The 20,703-nt window shown below is 29.0% G+C and overlaps 1 protein-coding gene across 2 annotated transcripts in view; it reads left to right on the top strand.

Moving 5' to 3' along the window:
- The first annotated feature begins 4,766 nt into the window (after positions 1-4,766).
- The window catches only part of LOC107441891 (uncharacterized), an 18,579-nt gene continuing 2,642 nt past the window's right edge, over positions 4,767-20,703 (top strand). The window contains exons 1-6 of one of the 2 annotated variants that reach the window (XR_011637776.1): positions 4,767-4,926; positions 5,277-5,367; positions 8,121-9,538; positions 13,852-13,921; positions 14,003-14,479; positions 20,054-20,582. Coding sequence is in view for 1 of the 2 variants with exons in the window: in XM_071185617.1 (XP_071041718.1) it covers positions 4,910-4,926; positions 5,277-5,367; positions 8,121-9,538; positions 13,852-13,921; positions 14,003-14,047; positions 17,866-17,993 (1,769 nt within the window). In the remaining variant the exon portion in view is untranslated. Of the gene's footprint in view, positions 4,927-5,276; positions 5,368-8,120; positions 9,539-13,851; positions 13,922-14,002; positions 14,480-17,865; positions 17,994-20,053; positions 20,583-20,703 lie in introns of those variants that run through there. The other variant, XM_071185617.1, reaches the window with a different exon arrangement.

Raw genomic sequence — 20,703 nt, forward strand, 5'->3', positions numbered from 1 at the left:
AATTTAGAGATATCCGTACAACATTTGGACAGTATTTGATATCAATATTGTAATCGTGTTTTTGTCACGACATCGATCGTTTTCTCTAAATACTGAAATCTACGATCTATAACTCGAAACCGCAACCGTAACCCGTTAAGATGCTGCTTATTATTGTCCGCTACGCCAGCTGTCTATTTATCTTTTGTCTTCTTATATTTAAATCTAATTTCGTCTCATAAGATTTATATCTTAGCTCATAATGTAATTGGAATGATAGTAGTTTCGATTAAGCGAGCCCGAAAACTCAAACCAGCTGTAGATGAAGGTGAAGTGAGCGAATTCTCTGAACTTGGCAGGTATGTGCTGTTTTTAATATAATTATATATTGTAGGAATTACATCGATTTTCTCTTTTTTCATGTCCAAGCTGCTTAACTATTTAATTATATCACATTATTCAATTCTCATATTCATAAACAGTGGCGTAATATTATAGTATGTTTGGAGGTGTTAAGCCTTCTGACATGCTTATGTTTATATTTTTTCATACCTGCAACTTGTACGTTCGATGAAAAATACTTTTTAATACTTAAACTAATTCAAAATTTAAGAGTCCCGCAGTGGACTGATCGTTAAGACACGGTTCCCACCAGATCACCGAAGTCAAGCACCACTGGCTACGGTCAGTGTGCGGGTGGGTGACCACTTGGATCAGTCTGTGTAGGGACCGAGGGTGTGCGGTATTGGTCCTCGTTAAACTGTGCTACCGTAAAGTGCTCGACTTCGCGCGCAGGTCGTCGGGCTACCGAAGCGGGGGTGCCATCCCTTCCGCAGAGGATCAAAATTGTGATGGCATGTCTTCGGATCATCCTCCGGGATGTTTCCCAGACCGTCGCCAATAGCCCATTGTGCAGCTCTAGTGCGACGTAAAGTAACAACAACATCAAAATTTAAGAGCTAAGCGAGCTAACAAATAGATCATATTTGCATATTGTTTAATTTGTCATGGTAGATTGAAATGTTTTTTTTTTCGAAATTTTAAATTAGAGATTTAGTTATGTCTACTAGATTGATTTAATATGTCTACTGAAAATTTAATAAGACCTCTAATGTTGCTGCTAGTAAGAAGTTTTTTTCTCAACCGTACAAGTTTGAAGCTATATATATATATCAGGGTTGGCAGGTTTTTGACATGTGACAGTTTTTGACAGTTTAAACCATGGTTTAAACCGTCACGTCAAAAACCTCACTGTCAAAAATGTCGAAAATGTCAAAAACCTATATTCATATGTGAAATTTAATTAATACATAAAATTTATATATTTTTTANTATATATATATATATATATATATATATATATATATATATTCTACCTTTTGATTGAAAAAGCATGGAATTAAAATCTACATTATATTTTATTAGTGGAATTAGTACTACATTTATAAACATAATCTGTTGCATTTATTTTGTCATATTAAAAATCAAGAGAAAAAAATCTCACTTTTTAAGTAAAATTATGGTTTGCTAATTGAAACTTTGTTTCAATAATTAAAGAACAGGGGTCTGTGTCCAAGCCAAATTTATTACCACTTAGCGGTACCTTTGCAAAATACTTCAGTATATCTGAATCAGCACTGTGGTAAGCACATGTTAGATGTGGAATTTGTATTGACTACCCGGGTTCCAATTCCAGCCGATACTGGGATTAGAACCCGGATCACCTTATCGAAAGGTGGCCAAATAATTTTTGAAATTATTCTAAGAAAAACTTTTTTCCATCTATTATATTATAAAATATAATATTTTCCTTATGTTATAAACTTACTCGTAAAGGGCCCCCATATAAAAACAGGCCCAGTGCTCCTGAAAACATAAAAACTGCTCTGATTCTATACAAAAGAATTGTCAACCTAGGGATTAGCATTAACGCTGCTAGTAGTACTTGCGTTATGCTTATGTCTACTTTAGTTCATGTAATGTTTTCAATATTATTGTTAACTATTTGTCTTTTAATTTAAAAATTTTAAAATTAACGACAGTTCATGTCTTATTTTTTTTGCAGCTGCTACCTTCAGACTGTTTAAAGAAACTAGCTGATTAGAAAAAGCTGGCTGATTAGAAAAATTTGGTGAAGTTCTTGCCACCGCCAACGACTGGGAAGGCAGGAAGACTAAGTTTGCCTCAACTGACACAGTTTTGTTTTAGAAACAATTGATTGTATTAAAGAATACAATAAATTATAGAAATTAGTATATTATTCTTTACTGTTTAATAAAAATTATATTTCATTCACACATTTGACAACCGTTCAAGCCCTAATAGATATTGTGGCAACACTTTAATGGATAAAGGCTATAAGTAAATTAAATCGCAGCTTATTCTACCATGCTTACCTCTCATCAGAAATCTGAGGAAGTGACTCCTGTTATTTAATTATGACAATATCAGTGTAAATATTGCTTTTTTCTTTTTAATCAGTTTTCTTAAAATCGAACCTGATGCTGTGAAGATAAGGAATTTGGTTTTCCATACATACTATTTTAGTAAAATACAGGTTATATAATACTGAAACGTTACAGCAGAAAAGTTTATAGTTTTAAATTAAACATATTGTAATTTTAATCTACTTAGTAAAGTATAGATGCTGTAAAAATTATTGCACAAATCACTTAAAATATGAAAATTATTTCACAGTATAAATGGCTGCTTGTACCCTGAAAAAGCGAAATATCTTAACAAAACTATTTACTTTCTAGCTTATTTTCTAGAATAATAGTAAAATATACCTGCCTACCCAAACTTATTAAATATTAATAATTAAAAAAATTCTACAAGTTTTGGTAATGACAAATAATTTAATTTTAAACAAGCTGGAACGGTTTTGTTATCAGCTTTTTCCAGGTTACAAACAGGCATGAATATTTTCAAAAACTAATTTTTATCAAATAACGTAATTTTGGCGATTGTCTGCATTCCACAGCATTCGTTTTTTGAATATCGTGTCGACGATGTCGGTCGACATAGTACAACGTTTGTAAACGCAGAGAGATGTCGATCGACGTTCCCCAACGTTATTATAATATCGAACAATACTGTGTTGCAATATTGAATATACGTTGTAAAAGGGGTCCATTTTTATATAGTACAATATTTCGCTACGATATTGTACAATGTTCAAAGCTAAGTTTTTACGATATCGTTTTTGTGAATTGTGCTACATGGGAAATTCAAAATTTCTGATTTTTTATTTTATTTTGCAAAATAAATTATAATTGTTAATTATTATTATTATTATGTTCAGTTGAGCCCGCGGGCCACACATCAAGAGCAGGTGAGCTGTAGATTGCGTACCCGTAACGCTAGTGTACTGTTTCTGGATAGTGCGCCCTCAAACCTCGTGCGATCCTTCCCTCCGTACTGCGGGAATCGTGGGGAAGGGATTATTTATGCCACTGGGTTGGACTAACCCTGACTATACGGTTTTCTTTTTCTCGCGACAGTGATCCCCAGATAGCAAAATAAGGTTTATTTTCACTCAGCAAAAACCTTTTAATGTGAACCTAAAAAAGGTTAGTCATGCGGTTTACGTACAAACCTTAAAACGAGATCTGTGACAATCTGCTCTATTCTACTAACATTACCCATAATCCAAAACCTTGGAAAACAACCTTCGATATGAAAACCTTAAATCGAGGTTGACTTAGGGTTTTCCAAGCCTGAAAAAAAATCCTGGAATAAAGCTAGTCTTAAGATAAGAATAATCTTAAATCTAAATAATTATAAGGTTTCTTTTCGTAACGTCTTGCATGTTCAGCTAAAGTAGACTTTGTCATGAAGTTTTAATGGACATTGCAATTTGATCCTATTGCTATAATGTGACGTTATCTAAAACATTCTTACGGACCTAAGTGCCCATTTTACCTAAGTGACAAAACTTGTTAAAAAAAAGCTTTAAAAAATAATTTTTAATCTTTTAGGATGAAAGGTTTGAAACTGCAATATTATTGCTTCATTGAAAAAAGGTTTTTAGCTCAAACATTTTAGTGACAATAAAAATGAAAATTCCGACATAAGGTTGCCGTAAGGTTATATGCTTTCTGGGATCAGATGTGCGGTTTATGCATTCGGTAATAATGCTTCTTTACTTGCAAAAAACTAGTCACTCAAGTTCTCGTTTACATATGGATGGTGTTTTCAAATAGAAATGTAAACAATAACAATCTCGAGCTCGGGACCTACTCTAGTTCCAGTTAAAAAGTTTGCAGCTGCTTACTACATGTTATTCTGATAGGCGATGTTTTCAAACGCATAATTTTGTTTTTAATAAAGAAATAAATTAGATAATTTCTGAGCTCAAATCTGCCGTCTTTCATAAGATATTAATGTTATTATGTAATTCTGGGGAGTTTGGAGTGAAAATGTGTTTTAGGTATTTTGTTATTTATTATTAAAAAAGGTGACATGGTTGCTAGATTTTGAATAACTCGCTTTTTTGGCAGTCTTGATTTGGCTTCTTTCTATTTGTTTATTACTGTTTGTTCGTGTTGCAAGCTGTGCACCATCTTACGTTAGTGTTAACACTTTTAGTATTGTAAACACAAGTATTGTTAGCATTGTAAACATAAGTAATAAGTAATCAAATACATTGTTTGCAAGAATCTCAAAACACAATGATGCCAAATGGCTTTAAAATACAACTGAAACAGTAACCCGGAAATTTAGGCAGTCCCGAGCTTTAGTGAAAATAATCCTTATTAGAGACGCTCGGCTATGGAATGGAACAGGGATGAGCAGAAATAAACAGATGAAAATGTACAGTTAATTTAATTAACTGCAACTTCTAAAAAGATACCGCGGGTGTAATCAAAGTCAAAATAAACATGATTTATATTTTTTCGTCGTTCTGAAAAACAATTTGAAAAGAATTATGGAATTGTATGATAAGTATGTTAAATCGAATATATATTGGATTATATGGCATCTATGTTTTATTTTTAAATATGACATTCATGTTATTTGTTCGAAATGTTCATCGTAACGAATTCTGATCTGTTTTCTGTTACTAAATTGAATCTTTTAGTTTATTAATATTATTTTTTTGGTGTTATATGCAAATTTAATGTATTAATAATAACGTAAATTTTACAGTTTATTATTGTATATCATATTTCGAACTTTCATATTTTTAACATTTAAATTTTTTATCTTACAGTTAGGATTTGTATTTGGTTACTTACAAGTCAATTTGTACGTTTTTGATATTCTTAAAAGTTGTTCCTCTTTGTTAATTTCAGTGAAAAGTCGTTTGATGCTGTTCATCTAACTTCGCATTTTGAGGATTCTACTTTACTGGAACCACCAGCAGCAACTAAACCTTCTGACCTGGTGAAACAATTTTTAAAATTTTTTACATTTGTATTGTTGCCAAAAAATCTTTATTTTAAACCTTCCTGCAATTATTTGTTTCTGTATCTGTTTAGTTTATTGTATTGCTATAATTTAGAAGTGATAAATTTTTTTACCTTTTTTATTTCTTCAAATTCAATTTTATTAAGTTTACAATTTTATTTGTTCCATTATTAAAATAAAAATCTGTGCAGTTAGTTTTATTTCTCTATTTAGTTTTACATGTTCTACTCTTAGAAAAGAATGTTTATTTCTACTGATAAGTGTAGTAATACAAGGATTATATAATAATGAGTTAGATAAGGAGGATTGAAAATGTGACACTAAGAGACCCCCTAATTGCAGAGACATACCCTCCAACTGCTACGGAATTTCCGTAGTTTCAGAAATCTTCTTTTCAGACGGTAGCAAAATTAATGTCTTAATATTTAAAAAAAAATTAAATTTAGCGTAACTTGTCCACTATTACTTATAAAAGTGCAGGCCATATGGCTAGATTCTTAAGTTCTGATAAAAGTTTTATGAGAGATCCATTTGCTTTAAAAATTTCTACTTTGGTTCGCTACCACTAGAAAGAATTATTTTCAAAATCTTCATAAGTTGGAGGGTATGCAGAGACATTGTCGCAGAACGTTACAAAGTTCTTGCAGAAAGATTTTTCTATTAAAAAGCAGAAAATTTTACTTTTCTTTAATACAGAAATTGACAGGTAATATTTAAATCTGTATTTCCGGCAGTTATTGTTATGAAACACACATTTGAAGTATCCGATTCACATGATTTCTTCATCGATCCCTCTTTCGGCACTTACGAATTTCAAATATTTAATTATTTTTTTATAGTGATGATTATTTACAAAATGCAAAGAAGGAAATAATTTGTGTGTTCCCTCCAAAAAAAATGCAAGAATATCAGCCATAAAATTAGAATAAAAAATTGTTACATGTTCAATTAAAAAAATATTTTATAATTTTTTTTTTAACACAGTTTCTTTGTTATTTTAATTTAGTAACATATATGTTTGTTATTATTAAAAGTATAATGCAGCATGATATTAGTGCTAGAGAGTTTTGACGCAGATAGCTCGAAAAAATTCTGCCACAAGGCTAAGAGATATTTGTATTTACAAAAATTATTACTGTACAATGAACAAATACAATTCTCTACATTCATTCATACATACTACTACAGTTAATGTGAGAGTATCTATTCCTGAAGGTTTTGATTTCAATTAGCAACTGATTCCTCTGACTGATCATCTACTTTGCTTTAAAAATGAAATAGTATTTTCGCAGTTTTATTATTGCCAAAAAATTACAGTAGGATTAAATAAAGTAAATTTGCATTGATTTATGAAGTTTCATTGTCAATGAGAATGAATAATGGTATTAATATTAAAGAAAAAATTTAATGTAAGTAAGGTTAAAGATCATACAAATTAAAGTCAGTTCTTTTTATTGATTCCTTATTTCTATCAACGATTGGCATCACTTGAAATTTCTTGATTTAAATCACGATTTAAGTCATAATTTAAATTACTTTATTTATTATTTTTTTTTAAAGCCATTGATTTAAATTAACTGTGATTTTTTTTTTAAAAGAAATAATTTATTTAAACCAACTGATATTTTCTTACACGAGTCATGAAATTGGAAATATTCTTTTAAATATATTATTTTTAAAGTCTGATTTCACTGATGACTGTTTTATTCAAAGAAGTAATGAGAGGGTAAATTATTATCTTTCAAAATAGACTAATAAATATATGAAGTTAGAGAAAGTCAAAAAGAGTAGGATCAATAAACTGTATATATAATTTTCTATTAGCTGTATATAAGACTTCTGTCAGTAGACTTCCTTTCTTTAAGAATTAAAAAACTTCAATTTTAAATGCTTTTTAATTTCCAAAAATCCATGGTTTTCTTTCTATTGACATTTTGTTCCGTTTTCATAATTAGCACAGATGATGCTAGTTAAAAATTGACAAAACCTAACATTAAAGTCATGACTGTTAGTTCAATAAAAGTTATGAAATAGTGTATTATTTTTTACAGAGCATAATGACAACAGAACCTTCAAAGAACGGCTTTAAAATTTATATTAAACTGCAGCCAGACAATTTATATCGTAAAAAATATGATATTTTCATTTCTTTTTCTAAGAGCAAAAAAGAAAATATCACTGATTTTTATTTTTAAAATGTCAATTTGATAAAATCATGATTTTGATCATTTGATTTAAATCATCGACACAATCAAAATTAAAATATTTTGCTAAAAATTGCTCCTAATATCCCTTTTTAAACATGTATCTTTTTTATCGATAAAATTTCAAGGCTTAAATATTGATAAGATGATTTTCCGTTTTTTAAATCACCATATTGTCTACATCTTCATAATTTAATGGTCACCTGTCATCAAGGATACTCCATTTGTATTACCTCATCGAATCACCACATTGATGAAGATAAATGGTACCTGATAAAAAATACCTGTTAAAAAGTACCATGATAAAAAGTACCTGAGGCCATAGGTGGCTTCAGGTACTCAGATGTTCAGTTCCGTTTTTTAAAATTAAAACATTTGATTTTACTATTTATGCATTATAGAATTCTGGTGAAAAATATCATTGGTAATATTTCATTTTGAAAAATGTATCTTTATTTTTAATTTTTTTCGGTAAGTTTAATTAAGTTTATTTTTATTTTGTTATAATAAGTCTTTTTATTTTAGGTTCCTAAACCTGAATCAAGAATAGGGACTATTCTTGATTCAATTAATTTCTCTGTAGCATCTGATGCTAGTGAATTTGATAATACTGTTTTCCCTAACGTCCAACATCCTATTACTAGAAATTATCCACCACCTTTTGGCTGTATTGAATTGTCCCCAGGTCGTACAATTTCAAATTTAAACATGGACCCAACTACTAGTGTTCGTCCAAAAGTCAAAAATCGTGTTGAAGATGTTCGTGAACCAGGTTTGAGTACGTTCCAACAATGTACTGAAACGGGTTTTAACTCTAACATAAATAGCAAACCACTTCAAACAAGTCGGCAAAACTTTGTCTCTCCGCATCTACATCAATTCACTAATAATTCATCAAAAAATCATATATTAGACAAGAAGGGTGAATTTAGACCAGAATTTAATAGGCAACATGCAATAAACACTCCTTTCTTATCTGGCCACCATGATTTTCCCTGTGAGACACAGAATGTTACAAATACGCTAAATAAATCAGACTCAGTTATTGTTCTGTCTAAACAACTTCAACATCAAGAAAGTAATGATATGAATGATTACTTTAATAGTGGTAAATATGTGGTTGACAATGCATCAAATCCAATAAAAATGGATAAAAAATTCAGGAAACACCGTAGTTTGGGTGGAAGAGATGAAGGATCAGTTTGTTCTAAATTTCAGCAAGAATCACATTACGTAGACTCTGGCATTTCCTCAGCTGATAGTTTAAGCAACATTTCCAAGGAGAGTGTTCTCAATGAAATTTTGACTTTATTGCATCGGCAAAATGAAGAAATTAAAGAATTGCAAACTCAACAATCTGAAAGACAATTGTCAGTGGACAAAAAGTTCGATATGATTAATAGCAGTTTAAAAAATATAATGCAGTACGTAGTAGATAATAATAACTCAATACCCACATTAAGGGATGAAGTTAGGAGTAGAAATGACAAAGCTGAACCTTTTGATGTTTCAAGTTCTGGTACATCTTCAAATAGTGAAGTTCATGCTGCTTCTACTAAAGATAAATCTAAAGATGGCGTAATGTGCCACAATGAGACACATGTAAAAAAAACCTCAAGTAGTACAATGACAAGTATAACTTATGATGGTAATGACAAGTTGCTGTTTCACAAAACTACGGTTGTCACAGAAAACTGCCAACAAGGCTTATTACTTCAATGTTCACAAAATAAGGTTCCTCCTGTTAAAAGTACTCAAGCAAATAATTCTAAAAACCATTCTAGCGAAGTTGTTACAAATTATTATTCTAAGTGTAGTGCTCCAAAGTCCTTAGATCCGAAGAAGTTAAAGTCAAAGGAACTGGTAAAAAGCGACCAAGGCTGTGAAAATGTTACTCCCAGTAGTGATCGTCATTCCCCTGCATCTTCAGCTTTAAAAATTAGGTAAAGAAATTTTTATGTCTTAAGTTAAACTTTTAAAAAAATTTTTAAAAAAGCCTTAAAAAAATTTTTTTTGTTAGTATGTAACAATCAGAGTTCGTTATTTTTTTGATTTTTAAAAAAAAAAATCTGATTTTTTCGATTTAAATCGGATTTTTTTTAATTTTTATTCAAATGCACTGTAAGAACTCTGATTTATGACTAAAAAACTTTATAAATTTTTAATCAAGATTAAATTAATATTAGAACTATATTATAAGAATATTTTAGAAGCTCTAACTACCTAAAACAATTTTTCATTATAATACATAGCTTTGAATGCATAGCAATCATTTTGAAACAAATGCATGATTGAAGTTTAAAGACTAGAAATAGAGAATTTAAAGAATACTTTAACTATTAAAACAAAGTTTCAATTTCAAAACCATAATTTTAATTTAAATTTGTGATTTCTTTTTTTTCCTCTTGATTTTTGAAATGGCAAAATAATTGTTACAGATTGTGTTTATAAATGTCATCATTCATCAAAAAATAAATAAATATTTAATCTATATATTTTTAAATTAAAATATTCATTTTTAATTCTATATCAAAATAGATAAGTTAAGCTAAAAAAAATTTTACAAAAATCCATGCATTCGTTGAAATTTTTTCACAAAATTTCTTTATCGAAAATCTGATAATATCAAAGATACTGTAAACATAATATGAGAAAAAAAAATACTTAAGTGTTTACTTTAATCTGTACTTTCAATCTCAAGAATCAAAAGATTTTTAAAAATGTAATTTCAAATTTGTTGGAATTTAACACATGCCAAGAAAGAAATTTCATTAGCTAAAATTATTAACGCAGCAATAATAAATTTTAAAACGAATGCGGCAATTTAGTTGAAATAAATTTTAAAACTGAGAAATGAAATAATAAAAGTATCAATAATTTATAACACTGTTTTTTAACTTTTTAAATCAATATATATATCTAAAAAATCAGTTGATTTAAATCAACAAACCCTGGTAACAATCCTGACACTTTTTCCGGCAGATGACTGTAATTAGTAACTAATACGTTTTAAATATTATGAAAGGTAATACTCATCTAAAAAGTGAAAAATATATATTTCATCGAAGAAAAGAGCTTTTGTAAAAGAAAATATTTATTTGAATAAACCTCAGTTGTATAGAAATTTTAACGCTCTATTTGTTTTCTCGCTACTGTACTAGGAATTTTTTATTAAATTTGTATAAATACAATTTGAAATTATGTTCATTTTTTAAAAGATACAAAATGTTTTTTGTTTAATTTGTAGATAGATGCGATTTCTTGGCATCATTTTTTTTTTTAATAATGATATCGCAATCTTTTTTTCTGAACTTATTTATTTTGAACTTTTAAAATTCTATATGTACATTCTTTCTTGCAATATATATCTGAAAATTTAGAATTGCTATTAATATCAGCCATGCTCCATTGGACTAGAAATCTCCGTTGAAAAAAGCTACGTTTTAACTGAGACAAAATGCCAATCTGTAATGACATTTTCTGTTTACGGTATATCATCATTAGAGATGCAACAGATATCCGGCAGGCAGTATCTTTCCAACTAGTAGGCCGGATATTATGATTGTCTGGCAGTAACATTTGGGTCGAAATAAAATATTGAGTAGAAGGGTATAAATGAAATATATATATATATATAATTCATCGCAATGATGGTAGAAAATGTAATTTTAACATAAAAATCAATGTTCTTTTCAAATATAATTTTTTTAATACTTATAGTGTTTATAAATATAAAGAAATTATACTTAAAATATGTATTAGGTTTTAGTTTTTATCTTGGTCACGCCTACAACAGCTATGTTATACTAACCATTGATATAAATATTCTTAAAGTATGTTAGTATTTTGAAAGTTATATAATATAACATAGTATGTAGTATATAAAAATATAGTATACAATTAAAACAGAATATATTTACTATACGGCTATACATATTTATTATATTATAATTATATAATAGCCAACTTCTTTGATTTTTAAAATAAAATGAAATTGGCAATCTTATCAAATAAAAACATATAAATATTAACTAATGAATAACTAATTTCATTAAATTTTTTTCAATTTTATACAATTTTCAATTTAAGTCCACTGATATGATGAAAAGTTCTGAATTTCATTGTTTCTATTCGCATAGATGGATATAGCATTTTGTAATTCTTGTAAGCGGTTCAACATGTAAAATGTACTGTTCCATCTTGTTGAAACATCCTGCACTAATTTTTTGTATTGTATATGTAACTGTCTTTCTTGTATTTCTTTAAATTTTGAACAAGCTAAAGAAGAATGGTTGAAATGGCCAACAATTCTTTTTCCTAGAGCAATGTTATCCTTTAATGCTCTTTGGGAATTTAATCCATCACTATGCAAATTATGTAAAAAACAAGATTCACTTTCTAAATTGAGATCATTTACAGCTTTTACAATATTTGAACCACCATCACGAATGACCAGATATATTTTATTTGTCACATTCCATTCCTCGCTCAAGCTGCTTAACATCTTGCCTACATTTTCTCCAGTATAACTTCCGGGAAAGTGTCTTGAGTTTAATACAAAATGTTTGTAATTAAAATCATTATCTATCCAGTGAGCAGTAAAGCTAATAAAACTGTATTTACTGAATTAGACCGTATATCAGTAGTTAAAGCAGCTACTGAAGAAACTACTGATAGGTAGCTGAAGAAAGCAATGACTCAATTTCTTTTTTACATTTTGAATGCATTTTTGGTATAATTACTTGTTTAAAATATTATCTTGATGGAACTTTATACTGTGGTTGTGCTTTTGCTATGAGATTTCAAAAACCTTCATCTTCCACAAATAAGTATGGCTGATTATCTACTGCTATCATTTGGCCAATAGCATAATGTAATTCTACAGCTTTTGGATTGTTTATATCCCAGATTTTTTTCTTTTCCAGAACTGCCTCTAAAGTTGGTTGCTTCAATCTTCTTTTTTTAGAACTTGTACTGGGATCATCTGAATTTACAGTATCATCAGTGGATTCAAAACCTAAATCCTGACCTTTTTCATTGCAGCAATTAATTTTGGCATATTCTGCTAAATGTTTTCTCCTTAGATGACTTAATAGTGGAGAAGTTGATGCTTTTTTGTCTGTTCCACCTTTGAGATAAAGCAGGAACAAAGATTGCATTTCACTTTAATTGCATCCTCCTCACACTTGAAATCTGTTCGTGAAAGGGAAATGAAATTTTTGTTGTTGTAGTATTATTAAAATAAGCGTCCTTAATTTTTTTCAAAATGGTCCATAAAAAAATTCCGCAAGCACTCCTTAATTTTTAACACGGAAAATTTATATGAACTCTTTTTCTAGAATCTTATAAACATAAATCTCATTTTGAAATAAGTACCCTCAGGGATCTGTCCAGACATTTTGTGAAAGGTCCGATATTCGTGAAAAAATTACTCACATTCCAGGGATTCAAAAATTACTCCATTCAAAATTACCAGGGTCCTGCTTTTATGAATTTTTGCTAATTGGGTCCGGTTATTGCAAAAAACTTTTTCAAGGAGTTTTTAAATTGTAAATACTAGATACAAGATTATGCTCAGCACTGTGAAATTATAATTAAAAAAAATTAAATTTTCAAAAATAAACAGCAATTGCTGCTTCTAAATTAGAGATGCATATTTGATATTTAGCCTATACTGCTGAACACAGAATATTCATTTCGGACGAATAATGGAAGGAGCGTCTGCCGAAGACAAAACTTAATTCGTTTACATCTATCTTTCCTGTTTTCTGTCCTGGGAAGGATTTATTCAATTAACAAAACAATGATGAAGATAAACAAATTTGTGAAGTGTCCAATTAAAAGAAAAAAATTTATTTTGTGAAGGGTCCGTTTTTATGAAAAGATATTTTGTGAGGGGTCTGTTTTTATGAAAAGATATTTTGTAAAGGGTGCGTTAACAGACCCAAATTTCTTCTAAGCAGACCCCTGACCCTAAACCCTAAAAGAACCTCTACAACCTTAAAAGAAGTGTCAAGCTGTTTAACTATTTGATATTTCAAAATTAAGTTTTACCAACCTAAATTAACTTCTAGTGTTTATTACTTTTAGGTGATATGTTTTGTTTTAAAGACAAAATGTCTGCAATCAGGAATGACAAAATAAAGAATTTATTTATTGAACTATTTATATTTTTAATTGCATCAATACAATGTTTTTTTTATTTTTTTATTTTTTTTGTTTTAATAATTTTTGCATTTATGTTATATTTTAATAGAACCAGCAATGGCAAAAACTCGAGTCCACTGTCTGACTCTAGTAGAGAAAATCAAAAAAGGGAAATCAGAGTAAGTGTGTTTTTCTTATTCAACCAATGTAATGTTATAAATATATTAAAGTGTAAATCTAATTTGATTTCTTCCTCCTAGCAATCACCTAAGAAAAGAAATGTTCATAATTGTGACCTTATTGCGGTAAGTAATTTATTTCTTTTTTGTAACTCTATTCAGTATTAAGATTTATTTTAGAAGCCAACAAAGTTTGTTGTAAACACACATTACTATGTAATCTTAACCTTTTAATGTAATGTCTAATTGTCCCATCCATTTTTTAAGCTATTGAGATAGAATTTTATTTACTGTAATTTTATATTGATAATATGATGCCAATTGAAGTAAATATTAAACTAAAAAAATATTCTTAACCTTCACTGGTTATTTCTAGCAATCTTCTTTTTAATTTAATACGTCTTCAAACAAAAATTTTCACTTGTAGTTACATTGACCTTGACTAAATTTTCTTTTTTTAAATGTTTTTTGAGCTCGCATATCCTTGAGAGAGATTGCATACATTTAGAAGTCATTACTTCAGTAAAATTGCAATAGATTTTTCTCTTGAAAGACGAAGTTTTGAAGCGAGAAATGACAAAAAAAAGTGAGTTTTCTGAAACAGCAAATTTACTTATTTGAAGCTTTGAACAGTTTTTCTGGTAAATCTTATTTTCATTTTTGTTGCATGCTTAAAACATATCAAGAATCATATAAAAACTCTATTATACTTTTCTCTTGTTTAGAGCTATGGTTTAAATTTGAAAATTTTTTTTTCTTTTTCTTAAATTTGTTTAGCTTGTTAGCAAATTTAGCGTAACTGTAATGTAGTGCAAATACATTATTTATTATTTTATTAACTATTTTTATATTTTGTAAAGTGAATTTGAAATTGACTAACATTAGTTTGCTTCCAGTCTTCGGCAATGCATCACAATTCTACTATTATAGTTATTATTATTCAAATAAAAAACCTCCAACAAAGTATGATAATGCAAATCAATAACTCCACATATGTGTTTGATTTGCTGTGGTTTTACTGTGCATAAGCCCTCATCATTATAATCAATGATCCATCCAATCTCTCTCAAAAATAATACCCTAATTAGCATTTACAAAAAAATTTTGCTAGTTTATAAAGATTGTAATTAATTGTTGTCCTTAATTGCTTTTTAAATAGGGTTTTAGTGTCAGGCTAATTCCCCCCCCTTTATCCATCATGCCTAAACAACAGGCAGAGAGAAAATAATTAACCATCAAATGTATAGTTCTTGGGCGGAATCCTACTGACATTTTCCTGCTATAAACTACTTTCCCATTGAGAGACGGGCTTGATGATGCTAAACAATCTGCAGCTTACTTACTTATCGTCTTCGTGCTGAACTGACACAATTGGCCTGGGGTCTTTTTTTTCCCCACACACTCCTGTCTTTGGCCAGGCAACATGCTTTTCCCCATCCAGTTAATCCTGCTCTACCAAGATCTTCCTTAATGCATCTTTGCCATGTTAATCTTGGTCTCCCTCTTTTTCTCTTTCCATCAGGCATCCATGAGCTTGCAACATTTGCTGGATTGCTTCTATCTGTTCTTAGTATATGTCCAAGCCATCTCCATCTTCGCTTTAAATTTTCTTCATTAACAGATGGGATATTAGCTTTTGTTTAAAGGTCTTTATTTGTTATACTATTGGGCCAGAAGATTTTTAGTACTTTTATTTTGAAGAGTTTCGGGTTTTTCTTTTTCTGATTTCCGGGGACTCCAGCATTCGTCACCATACAGAAGAAAGGAACGCACAGTAGCCTTGTAGATATTTATTTTTGTTTTTTATTTTGTATTTGAGGCTCTCCAAAAATTGTACAGACCTCTAAAACATGATCTTGCTTTTCTGATTTTCTGGGAAATATCATCGTTACTTCCGCCCTGTTTATTAACAATAGCTCCGAGATAAACAAAAGAATCAACCTCCGAGATCTTTTTTGAGTTGATTTCTATGCTTCTGTTAGATTTCGCATTTATTCTCATTATTTTTGTTTTACTTTTATTAATTTGAAGGCCAATTTTGTTAGCATATTTGTTAAAAGTGTGTGCTTTCATATTCAGATCGCTAAAATTAGATGATATGAGGACAATTTCGTCAACAAAGTAGTGGTCTTCTAAAGTGTGTGTTAAATTTTCATCATATTCTTCTTTTCTGATTGTGAATTGTGTTCCTCATGATCCAATTGATGCCAATTATAAACAGGAATCCCAACAAGATACATTGTCTTACTTCTGTTTGAACATTAAGTAATCCAGTCAGTGTGCCATCAACTTAGTCTACAGCTTAAGTACTGTAATCCGTAGAAGAAAAAAAACCTTAAAATACAGTAAAAACTTTAATCCGTAATAGGAATAATAGCATTCTAAGTGTTAATCTCAGATTTTTCTAAACTTTAAGTCTCCAGCTTAAAGTTCAGAAAAAGCTGAGACTAACACTTGGAATGCTATTATTATTCTTATTACGGATTACAGTTTTTACATTGCTTGTATCCATGTGAAATTCAGATAATATTTATTGAATATTAATGAATATTAGTTCTACTAGAAATCGATGTTTTTGCATTTCTCTCATTGCTTAGATATGCATGGTTGCTGCATAAAATCCCCAGTATAATTAAATGTTTGTATTCTGCCTTATGTCAACCATAAGAAACTAAATTCACCTTCTTTAGGATGGAAACATGCTTTTTTATAATTATTATGGTTGTTAACTGTAGTTATTTATACAATTGGTTATAATATAAAAAAAACACAACTACTTCCACTTAGTAGGAATAACATTTACCATGACGCAATGCTAAATTCTATGCCACTATCCACATAAATCAATTATTATTCAAAAATCGAATATCAATTACTTTTCTTTATAATGCAATAAAATCTGGCGAGCAGCTATTTAAACGATCAAACACTTCGTTTGTTTATTTGTGGCTTGAAGTTAGGCTCGCAGAAAATGCCGTTCATGGGTTAAATTTAGTAGGAATAACACAACCTGTGACGTAGGCTATAGTATATCCAATTGGCACTTCATATAATTTTACACTCCCCATAGAAATAAAACCGAAAATCCCCATAAGAAAATAATTTTATTTCTTCATTGCTATAGCAAGTATAAATGCTAGGGTAAAATCTTCATAATTGTGTTGTCTCTAGCCACTGTTTATTATGACCATAATAATTTTTTTTTTTAAATTATCATGGCAAAATTGATTCTATGTATATCATACAAAGAATATGGTAAAGAAAGGAAGAAGAAAAAAGCTTAACTAATAGAAATTTCATTATAATTTTTTATTAATTTATTATAATAATACATCTTCATAACTAGAAATAATTGCATTGCTGTTCGAAAAACATGAAATTTCTAAATTCCATGTTTTAGTTATCTTACTTCAGTTTTAATTTCCATAATTAAGAAACTAATATTTGCTAATTTCTGAAGTTTCATTTACCCCTTCGTGTACCCAAAGCTTTTCATTTATTGATTTGTTTTAATTAATTTCTTTGATTCTTAAAATATGGATCACAATGTTGAAAATATGGTCCCAATAGTTTAATTATGATCAGATGCCAAAAGTTTGTGCCCATTAATATTATTTTTGTTTTCATGCATTTTATCTCAAAAACTATTTACTTTACATGTATTTTTAAAACTTTAGTCAATGATGACTTCATGAAGAAATAATTATTTTTGGTAATTTAATTTTTTTTCTTCATTCTAATGTTTTCTTCAAGACTACATCTGTAAATAAAGACATAAAAGTGGGAGAAAAAATACTTAAGACATTTGCTCATATCTACTATTGAAGTTTTTCATTGTTTTATCTTTAGCTACTTTCTTTTTTGCTTCATAATTTCAGTTTGTTTACCCCTCTATTACAAAACATTGACAGTTTTTTTTTTTTTTTTGTAACTTTAAAATTTAGAGAAATATAAATAACTTAGTTTTGGGAGAAGATGAACCATCGGAAAAACACTGCAGCAGCCACTGCTGCTGTAAAACGGCCAAAAACTGTTCAGGCACTGGTACATCTGCAGCAAAAAGAAAAACTAGGTAAGAGTAATTTTCAAATTTTATATGTTTCTTAAAAATAGAGTATTTTTTTCTTCTTCAATGGGGAATTTTCTTTTGAACACTTGAATTAATACTAAGTGAAGTCATGTTATGATGATATTACATAGTTGCTAATTTATTTAACTGACTAAACTCATACTATTTTTTATATATAAACAAGCTGCATACCGGTTCTTTGCATAAGGTGTAAAAATAAATAATCAATGAATTAATCAGTGTTAATCAGCACTTGCAAAATCACGCACAAAACTGGAAGACATTTATCGACATTAATTAAGTTAGCTAAAACAATTCCAATATTTTTTTAAAAATTTATCAGATTTAAGAGAAACATGTTTTTAAAGTTCATCCCATCAAAATAAAGATTAATTATATTCTGTATTATTTGGCATGTTACTGTTGCAAGAGGTCTGTTCATGATAGTTCAAAATTACAATAATCAACTATTTTCTCTGGCTTTGGTCTGCTGTATAAATTAATTCTTACAGTACCTACATTAAGTTTCTTGATACCAATATTAGTATTTAGTGCCTATTAAAAATATCAATTATCATAAAAGCAGTAAAATAAATTAATAATAATTTTTAAAATTATGAAGCATCACTGACACCAATAAAGCAGTTTTTTATGGGTTTTTTCTTGATCAATAAGTACCTTTTCTCCATTACTTTAGCTTTTTATTACAAACTTACATTTTTATTTTATTTCTCCCCATTTCCAAAACTAGTTAGTGTCGATAATAATTTGGCAATTTTTACGGTTCTCGTATACAAATAAACACCTTTTCTACATCAATATAGCTTCATAATTCGAAACGTTTTTTTTTTTTTAATTTCCATTTATAGCTATTGCTAAAATAAATTGTAATTCACATAATTAATTATTCACGACACTAATATTTATATGATCAACTTGGCAAATAAACTGATATCAGTACTTAGTTTGTACTCTGTAAAAAAACGCTAAACTATTATTGACGTCATTGATGCCTAATTAAATTTGGTTTTAAATACTACTGGTATTGCCTTATAAATACTGTGGTAATGAGAATCTATTGTACCAACATAGGTGCCTAATATAGGTACAGTGGTAATACTAAGGTATTTTACCATCCTTTGAAATGGATAAGTGTCCTAATATCACCATGCTACACTTTCATGGCTCCTAATATAATGCCTCTTTTTTCTTATTTGTTGTATATTTCAGTGCACCTTCATACTTATAGATTTACCGTAATATGAGTTAAAAATTCAATTCACCAAAATCAACTCATAAATAATATTTAAAATGCGACATTTAGAATTAACCACAATTTTTCCATCACTTAATAGATGACTTCAAATATATGTCATTAGTTTTTGCTGTATATGCAGTTTCATATACTTTTTAAGATATGAATATGACAACATCTTCAACATGCGTTGGGAAATTAACATTGATTTTACTTATGGTAACCTTTTATTGGAAACCAGAGACAAATAATTCATCAAAATGTGCCATCCATGAAACTAGATTTTGATCTCTTAGAGGTGCAAGTTGGCAAATGCCTCATATTACAAAATATTTATTAAATCTAGTGGAAAACTCTCTCTTTAGCATGTAGTGCGCGAACGGATAGTCAGAGATAGTTTTAAAGTAGACAGTTAGGTTGGTTGTGTGTTCAAACTTATTTTCATCAAATTTGGTGCAGATCAGTTCAGAATTATGGATTTGTATGAAGAACTTACATATAATCATTCTGATTTATATATATATATAACAAAATAAATAAATACAAGAAAACACGAAGAAAGTTAAAAAAAAAACAATAAGTTTCCTTTATTGCGCATAAGCTGCAAGTAAACAGAACTCATTAGATATGTTCAAAATGAAGATAAAACAAAGGAAAATTATAGACATATGAAAAAGGGGAAGGGGAAATAATAATTAAAAAAATAACAAGCAACTGATTAAAAAAAAGTATGAAATTTTATTTGAAAAAAACCGGGGAGATGTAATCTTTTTATCAGCCCACACGATTATATCTGCAAAAAGAGCAGGGTTGCAAAAAACCCGGGTTTTTGTAAAAAACCCCAACCCGGGTGGGTTTTATTGGGCTTTTCTGGGTTTTTCATGTTTTCATGGGGGCTTTTTCAAAAGAGAGGGCAGGGATAAGTACCTTATTTTAATATTAATAATCAAGTTTAATTTTATAAATTAACTTCATATAGATAATTAATACAAATAAATTGATGTGAAAGTCTGAAAAAAGTTTCTTCTGTCATCACGATACAAAATGTTATATGTACTCACATCACACATTTCAAACTTATTTTAACACAGGATTACTTTTTATTTATATTTTAATCTTAAAAAATATTTGAGGAACATTCTTTATTTGCATAGAAAGCGAATAAATGGCACTGAATAATCAATGACCATACAGTCAAATCTAGTCAGCAAGGTGACTCTCCAGTCTCCAACACAATTAGTTTTTTCAAGGTTAATTTTTTTAGGCTAGACTACATAAATATTTCAATAGAATAGCTCTTTAATATAACAGAGGATAAAAAAAAAAATCAATCTTAGTCCTTTATGTTTATAATAATAAACTAAAGGCTGGTGTCTGAAAATAAAATTCAAATGAAAAAAATATATTTGTAAAAATTGATGTGATTTAAATGTATTGATATATTTTGCATCTTAAAAG

This window comes from Parasteatoda tepidariorum, chromosome 9, assembly GCF_043381705.1.
Source record: "Parasteatoda tepidariorum isolate YZ-2023 chromosome 9, CAS_Ptep_4.0, whole genome shotgun sequence".
Lineage (NCBI taxonomy): Eukaryota > Metazoa > Arthropoda > Arachnida > Araneae > Theridiidae > Parasteatoda > Parasteatoda tepidariorum.